The sequence below is a fragment of the Ranitomeya variabilis genome, chromosome 3, assembly GCF_051348905.1.
Source record: "Ranitomeya variabilis isolate aRanVar5 chromosome 3, aRanVar5.hap1, whole genome shotgun sequence".
Classification (NCBI taxonomy): Eukaryota; Metazoa; Chordata; class Amphibia; order Anura; family Dendrobatidae; genus Ranitomeya; species Ranitomeya variabilis.
The window spans coordinates 727,516,136-727,532,379 of record NC_135234.1 but is presented as its reverse complement, the minus strand read 5'-3'; the positions used below and the strand labels follow the sequence as shown (position 1 = coordinate 727,532,379).

The following is a 16,244-nucleotide window of genomic DNA, read 5'->3' as shown; positions in this document are numbered from 1 at the left end:
TGTTGTAGTAAATCTTTTTTCTTCCATCCAGGATAATATTAGTAATATATCTCAACTGGTGCTTGGGGACGGGGACAGCATGGGCCTGTATGATTTCAAATGCCAGGGCTGAATTTCAGCCCCAGTCCGTACCTGGACAAGACACAGGCAGGCAAGCACGGCTGTGACACTGGCTGACGGACGGGTACGGCAGAGGCCCTGACGGGCAGACTGGCTTGACGGAGATACAGGCAGGCAGACAGGAACGGCTGGCACTCTGGCAGACAGGGCTGATACTCTGGTAGAAACTGGAATACAGGCGGGTGTATGGAAACAGGTAAGAACCTGTCCAGACTGGAGGGCATATGGAAACAGGTAGGAACCTGAACGGCAAGTTGCTGAACAGAGGGAGAGCAAGAGCGGATGCAAAGCAGAACCACAGGAGGTGAAGCTAAGAGCAGAGAAGGAGAAGGCGGAGCTAAGAGCAGAGAAGGAGGAGGCGGAGCTAAGAGCAGAGAAGGAGGAGGCGGAGCTAAGAGCAGAGAAGGAGGAGGCGGAGCTAAGAGCAGAGAAGGAGGAGGCGGAGCTAAGAGCAGAGAAGGAGGAGGCGGAGCTAAGAGCAGAGAAGGAGGAGGCGGAGCTAAGAGCAGAGAAGGAGGAGACGGAGCTAAGAGCAGAGAAGGAGGAGACAGAGCTAAGAGCAGAGAAGGAGGAGGCAGAGCTAAGAGCAGAGAAGGAGAAGGCAGAGCTAAGGATGGAGCCGCAGAAAAGAGCAGAGCCGCTGGAGGCGGAGGCAAGAGCAGCCAAGAGCCAGAACCACAGGAGGCAAAAGCCAAGAGCCCGAGGGTGCAGAGCCACAGGTTGTGGCGAGCAAAACTGAGAGGCACAGAACCACAGGTTGTGGCAGAACTGAGCAGAGAAGCACAGAGCCATGGGTAGTGGCGAACAGAGCAGCGAGATGCAGAGCCACTGATAGTGGCAAGCAGAGCAGAGAGGTAACGCAGAGATAAACACAGCAGAGTGAGAATGGTAAACAAACAAAGAAGGAACAGGAACGGACATAGACCAGAGTTTAGACACTGAAGTAACGGAACATAGATTCAGACCAGGGTACAAAGCCCCACTGGGTGGCATGCACAGAGACACAAACAGAACACAGATAAAGGCCTGCGTATTGCAGCCCTCAGAGACAGGAAACAGACACGACCTGGCAGATCAGTAGCAAATGCTAACTGAGGGAAACAGTTTGCTCAGGCATCCTCCAATGGGTGAGGATGCCTTAAGTATCAGAGGCCTCTAGGCTATTGGCCAGTGACACCTTAGGGAGGAGCACACAGTCTCAATAAGAATCGTGAGTTGCTGGCGCCACCCCCCATGCACACAGCCAGGAAGCGTACACAGAGTAAGCGGCCATGGAGCACATGGCATGGAGCCGGCAGCAGACAGATCTCACCGCATGGCACAGGGTGAGTGAGTTGATGTAACAGGCAGATAGGGGATGGAAGGCCATGCAGTGATGCCGGCAGGGTTGTTACAATCAGTAAACAATTTGGCTCACATTACAACCTCCCTAGGGGCTGTAACTCCCTTTTTCATGGATCCTAAACATTAAATCTCTTTAAGCCACATGCACACGCTGAGCATTTGGTGAGTTTAAGCCAAAACCAGGAGTGGATGATAAATACAGAAGTAGTGACATGACCAAATACTGAACGTGTGCACTTATGCTTTACTAGTAGTACACTTAGGCCACGTGCACACATTCAGTATTTGATCAGTTTTTTACCTCAGAATTTGTAAGCCAAAACCAGGAGTGGAACAATCAGAGGAAAAGTATAATAAAAACGGGTCTGCTGCATTTTTCACCCATGCCTGGTTTTGGCTTACAAATATTGAGGTAAAAAACTGACCAAATACTGAATGTGTTCATGTAATCTAAGTGCACTACTACTACTAAAGCAGAAGGCCATGTACACACGCTCAGTAATTAGTCAGTATTTTACCTCAGTATTTGTAAGCCAAAATCAGGGATGGAACAATCAGAGGAAAAGTATAATAGAGACACATCACCACTTCTGTATTTTTCACCCACTCCTTGTTAGGGCTAGCGGAACGCACCAAATAATTAGAAAGATAGAGTAAGGTGGGTTCGCAGCCCGGGGTCCACCGTGCTGAGATGGAACCTGCGGCTGAGTAATGACGAACTATATGGCGGTACAATATGGATTCACACACGGGTTAACTTCACCCAGTATGAAGAAAGCGAACCCTGTTGCATCACAGTCCTCGGTACCGCACAAAGAGCTCAAGCAACGAGTCACAGAACTCTACCCCTAGACTCGGGATTAGAGTTCATCTAGACCTCTTGAACTCGATACCGCAACTGGGATGTCAGAGTGACTGAAATAATAATTTAGATGCACGAGAGTACGTGCGGTGCTGCTCTGGCGGACGCCACTAACCACCCAGACTTGGGTCAGGGAAGCGCAATTAGACGCTGTTTTGTGTGTTCAAGTGCAGATAACTAAGTCGGGCGCTAGATAGCAATCATCCACCTTACGCTAGCAGTCAAACACAAGGGAGGGGATGATTAAAGAGCGACTTTCACACATCAACACACACACGTTTACAAGAGTACACTAGTGCATGGCCGAGCGGCCATGCAAACCTTCTATAGCGGCAGTGCTACAAGATCTTCCAGACGGTCCAATAGGAGCCGCAACAGGACCTGAGCATGTGACCCCCGATCTCCAATGGGAGGTTGTCCTGTGGGCATGCTCAGTATGGAAAAAGCAGGACTTAGTCCCAGAAAGACCTGCTTGCTGCTGATCAGTGCTGGCTACAATGACAGAGCCTGGAAGAGCAGCAGTAACCAGTCGCCCAGTATCAGCCTGAGCCAGACGCTGGGACCGACGTCTCTGCTGAGCAGGCTCCACTGCGGCTGGAGAAGAATGGGAAAGCGCAGCGGAGATGGTTCGAGATTCCCCCTGCGCAGAAGCGGGAACTTGACACTTAAGGCTACTTTCACACTAGCGTTGTTTGCTGTACGTCGGAATGCGTCGTTTTGGAGAAAAAACGCATCCTGCAAAGTTGCCAGCAGGATGCGTTTTTTCTCCATAGGCTTGCATTAGCGACGCATTGCGACGTATGGTCACACGTCGCATCCGTCGTACAACGGATGCGTTGTGTTTTGGCAGACTGTCGGCACAAAAAAACGTTCCATGTAACTTTTTTTGTGCGTCGTGTCCGCCATTTTTGACCGCGAAACTCCGCCCTCTCCTCCCCGGGACTCACAATGGGCAGCGGATTCGTTGAAAAACTGCATCCGCTGCCCCCATTGTGCTTAATTAACACACTGTCCGTCGGTACGTCGGGCCGACGGTTTGCGACGGCCCGTACCGATGGACTAGTGTGAAAGTAGCCTTACACTCCTGGTTTTGGCTTACAAATACTGAGGTAAAAAACTCACCAAATGGCAAACGTGTGAACGTGGCTTTAGAATAGAGCGCCAGTGCACATGCCCAATTTATTCCCAGTGGGGCTGCCACAGAAAGGTGGTCCGCTCCCTTCTAACGAGGATAAGAATACCCGTTCCTGACAACTGGTGGGGGGCTACATCAGTCGAACCCCTACCGATTTATTTATCACATATCCCGTGGATAGGAGATTACTGGATCCAACCAGACAACCCCTTTAATTATAAGTAAAGAAAAAGAAATACAGATTCTACGAGAATTCAATCCTCACATAAAAGTAACTGGTCTTACAGGAATCCATGTCATTGCACTTTTATGGACACATTCTTCCTTTCACTGAGAGCCAATTCTGCCGCTCCAGAGATGTGCTCTCTCCAGCTGACTGTAAATCTAAACCATCTACGTTTTTATTCATCTCTGCCTCAACAGATGTTTGAGGTTACTGCCAAATCCTAAACCTGCAATAAGCCCCAGTACATAATGTCATGCCCCCTGGATCCCTCCTTAAAGTCCACGTCTTTTCTACCACTGTAAGAAAATAGTAAAAAAAAAGCAATGGAGGAAACGTATAAAAGAGGCTTTTTTTATATTATGTAACAGAGAATGAGGAAAAGCTCATCGTGATCAAGTGTTTAGAATTAGTGATGAGCAAACGAGCTCGGATACGGCGTTATCCGAGCATGCTCGTGTGGATGAAAAATGTGTAATACTTCATTTGTCCTGCGGTTGTGCTGCAGGGAAATTAAACACTTGCTACCAAGAACCTGGGCGGATTAAGCTGATCTCTACACTTCTGTGATATATTATTTTAGTATTGGAAATTAGTACTTTGGATATTGGATCCTTTTCTCTTCCCTTAGGCTTCTTTCACACTTCAGTTGTTTGGCGTCAGTCACTTCCGACATAGTGACGGATCGATGGATCCGTCACAATTATTGAGAAAACGGTTCTAACGGATCCGTTTTTTTGACGGATCCGTTACTTGGGGGTTGTCTGGGAAAAGTATCTACTTTTTGGAGCATGCGCAATTGAAAAAGCGGATTGGGGCGACGGATCCGCCGAAATGACGGTCGCGACGGATCCGTTGCCCATAGGCGGCCATTCTATGGAATGGCGGACGCGACGGATCCGCCGTGAACCGCCATTTCGGCGTTGACAAAAAACGTTTCAATGTCCGTCTATGTCTAGACAACGTCCGCCGAATTTCGACGGATCCGTCTCATGGCGGATGGAACGGATGACCATCCGTCACAATCCGTTACTAATGCAAGTCTATGGGATAATAGCGGATCCGCCAAAAAAAATATGACGGATCCGTTATTTGAGGAAAATTGCGGTTTTAGACTGATGCCAAACAACTGAAGTGTGAAAGAGGCCTTAGAGAAGCGAAATCAAACATATCCACTGCAGCAGCCACTACACTAAAAATGTAGTATTATTACTAGTCGTCAGCCATGGGAAGCTATCATCAGAAAATAGAGTTTAAATCAGGTTTTTGGGTTACATGTGTTTTTAAACATAATTTGGCAAGGTGTTATTTTTCTCTCCATATTATGACCTTTATCATAAAATAAAATAAGTAATTAATTTTATTAATATTAATAGTAAACTAGTGCCATTTTCATAGTAACTACTGTATTTTTTCCAGACAATTTCCTTATAATCAGAGGCAGGATTATAACGACAGGTAACAAACATCTCTATACAGTGACTAACACATGTTACACCATTCACTTTAGGCGATGTCATGGCTTCAAATCTCTTCAAAATGACCTCTGCACACGCTCATTAGATGGTTCAATACAATTTATAGGATCGGAGTCAGTTCATTGTGGCTATGTACATGTGTTGTTTCCTGTAACAACAGGAAATTAGAGTCTAAAAAAAACCCTAGTAGCCAATGTAAAAATTTCAAGAATTCCATTTTTTATGTTTAACCCCTTCATGACCCAGCCTATTTTGGCCTTAATGACCTTGCCGTTTTTTGCAATTCTGACCAGTGTCCCTTTATGAGGTAATAAATCAGGAACGCTTCAACGGATCCTAGCGATTCTGAGATTGTTTTTTCGTGACATATTGGGCTTCATGTTAGTGGTAAATTTAGGTCGATAATTTCTGAGTTTATTTGTGAAAAAAACGGAAATTTGGCGAAAATTTTGAAAATTTCGCAATTTTCACATTTTGAATTTTTATTCTGTTAAACCAGAGAGTTATGTGACACAAAATAGTTAATAAATAACATTTCCCACATGTCTACTTTACATCAGCACAATTTTGGAAACAAATTTTTTTTTGCTAGGAAGTTATAAGGGTTAAAATTTGACCAGTGATTTCTCATTTTTACAACAAAATTTACAAAACCATTTTTTTTAGGGACCACCTCACATTTGAAGTCAGTTTGACGGTTCTATATGGCTGAAAATACCCCAAAGTGACACCATTCTAAAAACTGCACCCCTCAAGGTGCTCAAAACCACATTCAAGAAGTTTATTAACCCTTCAGGTGTTTCACAGCAGCAGAAGCAACATGGAAGTAAAAAATGAACATTTAACTTTTTAGTCACAAAAATGATCTTTTAGCAACAATTTTTTTATTTTCCCAAGGGTAAAAGGAGAAACTGGACCATGGACATTGTTGTCCAATTTGTCCTGAGTACGCTGATACCTCATATGTGGGGGTAAACCACTGTTTGGGCGCACGGCAGGGCTCGGAAGGGAAGGAGCGCCATTTGACTTTTTCAATGAAAAATTGGCTCCAATCTTTAGCGGACACCATGTCGCGTTTGGAGAGCCCCTGTGTGCCTAAACATTGGAGCTCCCCTACAAGTGACCCCATTTTGGAAACTAGACCCCCCAAGGAACTTATCTAGATGTGTGGTGAGCACGTTCAACCCCCAAGTGCTTCACAGAAGTTTACAACGCAGAGCCGTGAAAATAAAAAATCATTTTTCTTTCCTCAAAAAAGATGTTTTAGCAAGCAATTTTTTATTTTCACAAGGGTAACAGGAGAAATTGGACCCCAATATTTGTTGCCCAGTTTGTTGTGAGTACGCTGATACCCCATATGTGGGGGTAGACCACTGTTTGGGCATATGCCGGGGCTCGGAAGGGAAGTAGTGGCATTTGAAATGCAGACTTTGATGGAATGGTCTGCGGGCGTCACATTGCATTTGCAGAGCCCCTGATGTGCCTATACAGTAGAAACACCCCACAAGTGACCCCATTTTGGAAAATAGACCCCCCAAGGAACTTATCTAGATGTGTGATGAGCACTTTCAACCCCCAAGTGCTTCACAGAAGTTTATAACGCAGAGCCGTGAAAATAAAAAATAATTGTTCTTTCCTCAAAAATTATGTTTTAGCAAGTAATTTTTTATTTTTGCAAGGGTAACAGGAGAAATTGGACCCCAACAGTTGTTGCCCAGTTTGTCCTGAGTACGCTGGTACCCCAAATGTGGGGGTAAACCACTGTTGGGCGCACGTAGGGGCTTGGAAGGGAGGGAGCACCATTTGACTTTTTGAACGCAAGATTGGCTGGAATCAATGGTGGCGCCATGTTGCGTTTGGAGACCCCTGATGTGCCTAAACAGTGGAAACCCCTCAATTCTAACTTCAACACTAACCCCAACACACCCCTAATCCTAATCCCAACTGTAGCCATAACCCTAATCACAACCCTAACCCCAACACACCCCTAACCACAACCCTAACCGCAACACACCCATAACCCTAATTCCAACCCTAACCCTAATCCTAACCCTAATCCCAATCCTAACCCTAATCCCAACCCTAACCACAACTGTAACCCCAACACACCCCTAACCCTATCCGTAACCCTAACCACAAGCCTAATCTTAACCTATTTCCAACCCTAGCCCTATTTCCAACCCTAACTCTAATTCCAACCCTAACCCTAAGGCTATGTGCCCACGTTTCGGATTCGTGTGAGATTTTTCCACACGATTTTTGAAAAATCTGCAGGTAAAAGGCACTGCGTTTTACCTGCAGATTTACAGCAGATTTCCAGTGTTTTTTTGTGCGGATTTCACCTGCGGATTCCTATTGAGCAACAGGTGTAAAACGCTGCGGAATCCGCACAAAGAATTGACATGCTGCAGAAAATACAACGCAGCGTTTCTGCACGGAATTTTCCGCACCATGGGCACAGTGGATTTGGTTTTCCATAGGTGTACATGGTACTGTAAACCTGATGGAAAACTGCTACGAATTCGCAGCGGCCAATCCGCTGCGGATCCGCGGCCAATCCGCTGCGGATCAGCGGTCAATCCGCTGCGGATCCGCGGCCAATCCGCTGCGGATCCGCGGCCGATCCGCAGCCAAATCCGCACTGTGTGCACATGCCATAACCCTAACCCTACCCGTAACCCTAACCCTACCCCTAACCCTAACCCTACCCCTAGTTCTAACCCTAACCCTAGTGGAAAACGAAAAAAAAAAAAAAATAATATTTTCTTTATTTTATTATTGTCCCTACCTATGGGGGTGATAAAGGGGGGGGGTTTATTTATTATTTTTTTTATTTTGATCGCTGTGATAGAACCTACCACAGCGATCAAAATGTACTTGTAAGGAATCTGCCGGCTGGCAGATTCAGCGGGCGCACTTGGCAGATTCAGCGGGCGCACTGAGCATGCGCCCGCCATTTTGGAAGATGGCGGCGCCCAGCAAGGAGACGTACGGACACCGGGAGGATCGGTAAGTATGAAGGGGTGGTGGGGGGGTGGATCGGAGCACAGGGGGGGTAATCGGACCACAGGGGGGGTGAATCCAAACAAGGAGGGAGCGGACAGGAGGACGGGGGAGCCGGCAGGCGGACGGAGGGGACCGGACCCCATAACGGAGGACTGGGGGGCCGATCGGTGGGTGTGGGGGGGGTCACTTCAGTATTTCCAGCCATGGCCGATGATATTGCAGCATCGGCCATGGCTGGATTGTAATATTTCACCAGTTTTTTAGGTGAAATATTACAAATCGCTCTGATTGGCAGTTTCACTTTCAACAGCCAATCAGAGCGATCGTAGCCACGGGGGGGTGAAGCCCCCCTGGGCTGAAGTACCACTCCCCCTGTCTCTGCAGATCGGGTAAAATGGGAGTTAACCCCTTCACCCGATCTGCAGGGACGCGATCATTCCATGACGCCACATAGGCGTCATGGGTCGGATTGGCACAGGTTTTCATGACGCCTACGTGGCGTCATGGGTCGGGAAGGGGTTAATATAGATTGTAATATGGGGGAAAAAAACATTGCCAAAAATAAAAAAAAACATTTAACACAAAAACCTGATTTAAACAATAGGTCATCTAATGATAAATAAATGGATGACAATCAGTTGGGAAGTTGGATGCCTTTTCCCGTCACTCCTTATAGAGAGTTTCATACAGATTTCCTAGAATTCTCACTGCGTTTACTAGACAGTAGGAAACAATATACCTTTGATAGCTCCATGCCGGGGCCACACTGTCTGCAGGGTCGACAGTTTCCACTGTAGTCAAAGAATTCCTGCTCTTTGCAGTCTCCGACTTCAGAAAGTGCTCGGGGAACCTAACAAAAAAAGGAAAAATATTAATTATTGTTTTCTTTAGTGAAATTAGCCATCAAAATGATGCATTCTTGCATGTCACCATAGTTTAGCAGAGTAGCCTGGCATCAAAATGTGACAAGTAAAATTTGTAATGGATCTAGTTTGTCAATATTTGGAGCGCAGATGACATGAAATGGACACAGCCGCCTTTTTTTTAACTACTGAAATAGAGAATTGTTTAGTTACATGAAAAAAAAACAACTCCATACAGTATCAGCAGTAGTTTACAAAAGACAATTGACAACCTTTTAAACTAAATAACAAAAAGAAGAGAAAAGAGAAGAAATGTTTATAAGGACCATTGAGGACAAATCACGAAGGCAGGCGGAGTATGTACCGGCATATCAAATATCGTAAAAGGATAAGGTAGCTATTATCTTAACATATTTTGGTACATCGATGAGGATAAGAAGGATTCCCAATGAAACCATTTTGCAGCCACTTTGCTAGCTGCCTCTTGTGTATGGGCTATCAGGGATTCTATCCGGTGAACTCTAGCCTCCTCCCCAAACCATTCCTCTAGCGAAGGTGGGTCTAAGGACTTCCAGTGTCATGGAATGGTACCTTAGTGGCCTGAAGAAGGTGCCTCAATAATGATTTCTTAAAAGCATTCTTAGGCATGGGAAACATAAATAGTAGAATTGCTTCCGGGCTTTTAGGGATTGACATCCCCGTCATTTCTTTAATCGCTTTAAGAACACCCTCCCAGAAGGCCGCCAAGGCCCGGCACGCCCACCATATATGAGACATTGAACCCACATGTTCCCCACATCGCCAGCACAAGCTGGATACTCCCGGGAACCATTTATCTAAGACCGAAGGAACACGATACCATCTAGATACTATTTTACAACTACTTTCCTGAGCTTTAGTGGCTACATTAGACTTATGAGATGGAAACATTTATACCATTGTTCTCTTGTAAAGGTTTGATGGAGCTCCCTTTCCCACACCTTACAATAAGGGGGAAGCATATCAGGATCCCTATCTAATAGAAGCTTATAGATATTGGAGATTGCATGCGCAGGATTAGTGGGAGCCATACATAGGGATTCAAACGAAGAAAGCGGGCGCACCCATTCTAAATGATTGGCAAATATAGAGAAAAAATGCCCCAGTTAAATATATTCAAAAGAATATCTTGCTTTCTGTGGACGATCACCTAGAATAGCTGAGAGGGGAAGCAATACACCCTCAGGGGCCACATGATAAAGACACAAGAGGTTTTTCTTGGAGCTACCCAGAAAAGGGCTTGAGGACACACCGGATGGGAAATTTGGGTTATCTGTTATTGGGGATAATGGTCCTAATGGGTTAATTAGAATTCCCTTTATACTGGGAATGTGGACAGTTTTGAGTGTTTGCCTGAGACTAAATGGAATATGGATGTTGTTTTGGGCCAAAATAGGCCAAGTCCATGGTAGAGTGGAAACTGATGTATGACAAGACTCACAGCCGTCTTTTTTACGATACTTTTGACCAATAAAAAATAAGCACCTTTGCAAAAAGTCTTAGCAAATGTAAACCTACCATTTTGTGTCTACAGCTGTAACAATATGTGGTCTGTATCTCTATGGTTACAGACTACAAACAAACTCTGGTAGTCAGATCCCAGAATCATTAGTTATTGCACTCCTTCTGCCTGTAGTCATCATAATTGTTATCTCTATAGTGTGCAAATAAAATGGAGTGAGGCTAAGTCCATGCTACATTTGTGGCATTGTCGGGCATATATGCTCAGCAGGTATGCGCCCGACAGTGACCACAATCAGGCATCCGTCTAACATAGGGGCTCATTGTAAAAAAAAAAACCATGCCACATGGTATATATGTTTCTTTGCAGTTGTCATCCGTATTGGAAATAGTAGTCTGATGCTCTTTCCAATACAATTAAACAAACAATATGCTGTCACATACCGGCAGAAATAACACACTTTTGGGTTTCGTCTGGTAAAATGGGAGTCTACGGGGCAAATTACAGTATACATAAGGAAAAGCCCCTGAAGTACAGCACTGTAAAGTTTATTTTTATCAATTAACAAAAGGCAAAGTGAATGAACAAAAGAGCAATGTATATCACAAAACAGCATTAATTCTTCTAGGTACACAGTTTTGTAGGAACTCAACAGGGAGGTTGTTCCAAACATCTTGGAGAACTAACCACAGGTCTTCTATGGATTTAGTGTAGTTCAAATCCTTCTGACTCTTCATATAATCCCAGACAGACTCTATAATGCTGAGATCAGAGCTCTATGGGGGCCATATTATCACTTCCAGGACTCCCTGTTCCTCTTTACGCTGAAAATAGTTCTTAATGACATTGGCAGTATGTCTAGGGTCATAAGAAAACTTAGTGAAGCCAATGAACAACACATCGTATGTACTTCTCTTCGAACAAGAAGATGTCCAGCAGTGCCATCAGCTCAGAAGTGGCAGCAACCAGTGGGACCCTGCTACACCCATCTACTGTTCAGAAGTCTAGCCAGATGTGGTCTTTATAGAAAATTGTGGTCAAATACTACACATTGAACACATGGAAACAAGACCAAGTGACTCAACTATGAGGGACAACAGAAAAACAGGGGTACAGAAAATTGGAAGCAGGTGCTCCGGCTCGCTGAGTCAATATTAGGTAGACTGTTTTCTGAATGGCTGTAGATCAGTACAATAATGACTGTCTGCAGACAACAGTGACGATTGGTGGAGGGTCCTCCCAAGTTTGAGGATGCATTTGATCAAATGCAGCTGGAGATTTGGTCAAGATTAATGGAGTACTTAATAGCGGCAGGTACAGAATACAGGCAAGAACCTCTCCATCATGATATACCATCAGGGAGGCATCTGATTGGCTCCAAATGTATTCTGCAGTAGGTCAAGGACCCCAAACACACAGTCAATGTCATTAAGAACCGTCTTCAGTGTAAAGAAGAACATGGAGTCCTGGAAGTGATGATCAGGCCCACCCAGAGCTCTGATCTCAACATCATAGCGTTTGTGTGAGATTATATGATGAGACAGAAGGATTTGCACAAGCGACATCCACAGAAGATCTGTGGTCAGTTCTCCAAGATGTATGGAACAACCTCCCTGCCGAATTCTATCAAAAACTGTTTGCAAATGTACCTAGAAGAATTGATGCCTTGATTCTGTTTTGAGGTCAAAGGGCGGTCACACCAAATACTAATGTGATTTAGATTTCTCGTTTGTTCATTCACTTTGAATTTTGTTAATTAAGGAAAATAAACTTCGTTTTTTTGAAGGCTGTTGTACTCTGCAGCATTTTTCCCATACCAGTCTAAAACTTTTGCAAACCACTGTGCATCCACAGTATGACCCCTATAAGGTACGACTGATCTGGTTATTTTTGGATTTATCCTTTTGAGGTTTTCTCTAGTCCTAAAAGTATCATCAGTTAAGTTATCAGCATTTCACATCCTGAGAAATGAGCCTAAGGGAATGTGCTAAAGTTTCTCTCTGTGAATCATTACGTCTGGGGCATTTTCTCCTAGGGTAACAGATGTTGCACCTCTCGGTGTTATACCCAATAGATGTTTTAGGTCATGGAGAGCCATGTTCAGTCTTATTGTTGCCAAATGAATAGTTTCAGCAAGTGCCACTAGCTTTGGGATGTATCTTGGGCATTATTCTCAGGAACATTTCCCAAGTTACAATGGGCTGATGAAACTGTTTGGGTCATAAGTGCTCCAATTCGAAGATGACTACACATAACCCAAATACTTTCGTCCACTCCAATTCGGCTAAAAGATTGTGGTCACCTAAAAAAATACCAGGACCCCTTTCTTTAGGGTACAATAGGGACACTCCATAGATCTATTGATGATATGGCACATGAAGAAATATATTGCTCTTACAATAAACATGAGCATTCATGTGATATTGTGGCCAATGAGCCAGATTTTTTAGGAGAGGGATTATTTCATGCCATAAAACAGCAGTACAGATAGGGAAATGTGGCACGTGTGATACTTGCACAGTAAGTAATAATACGCGCTTAGAAGGGTCCTATTAACATGTGGACTGCAGATGTCTGATCTTCGCAAGTTTATTTAGAAACAATCTTCGGAGACTTTTATGAATAATTGATTTTGGTGGACAAATTAGTGTTTATTAACGGAACCGTGCAAATGATGCCAGCTGCATGTGAAAAGGGAGACCGCCAGAGAGCGTCAATGCAAAAAAGTCAAGCTTTGTTTATCTAAAAACATTAAAGGGTTATTTCCAAAATACCAAGATATCCTTTATCTGCTCTATAGGGGATAATTTGCTGATTTCTAGGGATCTGGCCGCTGGGACAACTAGCAATTCCAAAAACAAGCCTTGGAATCCCGAGAACAGGGTTCTTCAAAGCCCCATAATGAATGGAGCAGAGATGCGCATGCTCAGCCTCCAAGCAGTAGGACCTCCAAGCGACCAGCAAGTTATACCTTATCCCATAAATAGGGGATACAACTTGTTATTTTTTCTCTTCACCAGCTTTTTGCTGGCTAATTTACCAAAGCCAGGCTTGAGATTCTCACAGATCCAAAAAAATTGATCCCCAGTGACCAGGTTTTGCGCTCTGCCACCTAAGCTTTCAGAGTCCGAATCCTCCCATCTGATGCAGAATGCACAGAGCTGGATATGATCAGTGACATAATCAACCTCCAACTTTCCCTGCAGAAGCCGTCAGCTGTCATATCCTAACACTACTGTGAGCGTTTCTTGCATCAGTCCTGCTCTGACTACTGGAATGATGGGTTGTAACTACTGCAAGAAGCTAACGGAAGGACTGCTTACATTACTGGAAAAGTAGGATGTTGGACAATTGTAACTATGAAGGACAACTCCATTCTATTAGGAAGCAAAATGTTAAGTAATGTGTAAGGCAAAAGTAGTAAATATTCCCCAGGAGGTTGTGTGGACTGGCCTAGTCTTGTCTACAGCTGACCACATGCAGGAGATAGCTGATGGCTAAACACTCCCACACTCATCTCTCCGGACTTCCCCAGACATGTGAATGGTCGGCTCGACAGGTTTATGTTTTTAAATGGGCAAAGGGTTAAAAACCACTGTCAAACTCCTTCTTCCCTAAAACAAAAGGATCAAGAGTTAAAGGGGTTATTCGGAGCTATATTATTTTTTTATTATGGGCTTAAGAACTAACAGGCACATTGTTGCTAACTACCTGTCTATTGTGCCCAATGCCAACCTCTGTCAGCACAGAGCAGTCCAAGTCTGCTCCCACTGGTGATTTTGCTGAGTCACATCGACAGAGCAGCAGCTTCTCTTTTATTCTGCTCTGTTGGAGGGGCGTGACTGTTGACATCAGCAATCACACCCCGTCCACAGAGCAGCCTGAATGAAGAAGAGCTGCTCTGTTGACGTGAAGCAGGAGAAGTCAGTAACCGCTCTAGGCAGATGCAGTGTAGAACAGGTCGTTAGAGGGCAACTATATGCCTGTTAGTTTTAAGGCCCATAGTAAAAAATAAAATAATCCTCGATAGTCCCATTAAGCTGGCTATACACATTAGAGTTGGCCGACAGCCATCCCATACGCAGAGCGCTCGTTTAGCCGAGCGACTCCTGTGTGCACTATGAGAAAGCCATCAGCTGACAAGTCAGCCAGCAGCCTATCATCAGGATAACAATGTCAGAAATCAGACATGCGCGACTGACATCTTCTTCGACTATCAGTGGGCGGGTTGGCAGATGGTCTAATGTGTATACATTGGTCCGTTGTCCGAACCTGTCGAAATCAGCAGGGTCAACCGACATTAGTCTAATATGCGACCTTTAGTCGTTTCAACTGTCAATTCTTCTCTCCACTGGCATCAACGGTTGAAGGAAAGTCAAGAGAACTCCATATACATAAGATGATCCACGGTTACAGCCAAATTTCATCTAATTTGTATGGCTGCCTTAAAGCTGACCATACACGCCGATATCGACAGGATTGGCCAGCGGTCTAATGTGCATGGGGGTGGAGCACAAATGATGGTCGGGAGTAATATTAATAGGACATGTCCGATTTCGGACTGCTGATCACATTGCTCTCCCTCAGTTAAGCCGCCAGCTAACATGTCAGTTGGTGGCTTTCTGACAGTGAGCACAGGAGCGCTCGGCTGAACATAAACTCCTGTGCAGGGGAGAGTCAGTTGAGATGATGGTTGGCTGAAAGATCTTTCGGCCGACAGTCTAAAGGTACCTTCACACGAAACGACTTTGTAACGATATCGCTAGCGATCCGTGACGTTGCAGCGTCCTGGCTAGCGATATCGTTGTGTTTGACATGCAGCAGCGATCAGGATCCTGCTGTGATGTCGCTGGTCGCTGAATAAAGTTCAGAACTTTATTTGGTCGTCCGATCGCCGTGTATCGTTGTGTTTGACAGCAAAAGCAAGGATATCAGCGATGTTTTACACTGGTAACCAGGGTAAACATCGGGTTACTAAGCGCAGGGCCGCGCTTAGTAACCCGATGTTTACCCTGGTTACCCGGGGACCTCGGCATCGTTGGTCGCTGGAGAGCGGTCTGTGTGACAGCTCTCCAGCGATCAAACAGCGACGCTGCAGCGATCGGCATCGTTGTCGCTATCGCTGCATCGTTTCGTGTGAAGGTACCTTAAGATTTGCCAAAGGCAATCAACTGTCAACAAAGGAGGGTGTAGTCATGAATAGGGCCCTCAATAAAATTATGTGTGCAGATAACCATTACAAAGTAGTTAGGATGGTTCATGAGCACTAATGTAAAAAATACAATTTTAAAATGATAAACCCATCATTCTTGCGGAGGTAATCTAACAGAAAATTATCCCGCAGACACTCGCTAATACTGTCCAAGTTTTCTCCTTGGTAGCTCCGTTTATACGGTATCTGGATTCAGTTTAAATAGGAAGACTTTGAAGTAGTTGAGTGTTATGTGGAGGCACCGCAGCTATGCCGAGCATGTCTGTACAAGACGGTATGTGGTTATTCACTGGCTGCTGATAAACAGGATCCTCTAATGTGCGACAGTGTATACTGCCGGGCGCTCGCTACAGAACGGGATCCGATACCCTGAGACGATTCTAAAGTAGCCGAACTCCACCAGATAACCTACCAAGCATATCAGCACAAGCCACAGCATCTTCAGCAAAAATAGACCCTTCTTCTGAGGCACTGTACAATCCATGTCTATGGTCACCCCT

The 16,244-nt window shown here is 44.9% G+C and overlaps 1 protein-coding gene across 6 annotated transcripts in view; it reads right to left on the bottom strand.

Annotated features, from left to right (window-relative positions):
• Positions 1-16,244, bottom strand: part of TNFRSF19 (TNF receptor superfamily member 19) — an 87,981-nt gene that overhangs the window by 42,246 nt on the left and 29,491 nt on the right. For all 6 annotated transcript variants that reach the window (XM_077298393.1, XM_077298396.1, XM_077298397.1 and 3 more), the window contains 2 exons: positions 16,157-16,242; positions 8,908-9,018 (listed from right to left, as the gene is read on the bottom strand). In XM_077298393.1, coding sequence (XP_077154508.1) covers positions 8,908-9,018; positions 16,157-16,228 — 183 coding nt within the window. In that variant the 5' untranslated portion in view covers positions 16,229-16,242. The remainder of the gene's footprint in view (positions 1-8,907; positions 9,019-16,156; positions 16,243-16,244) is intronic.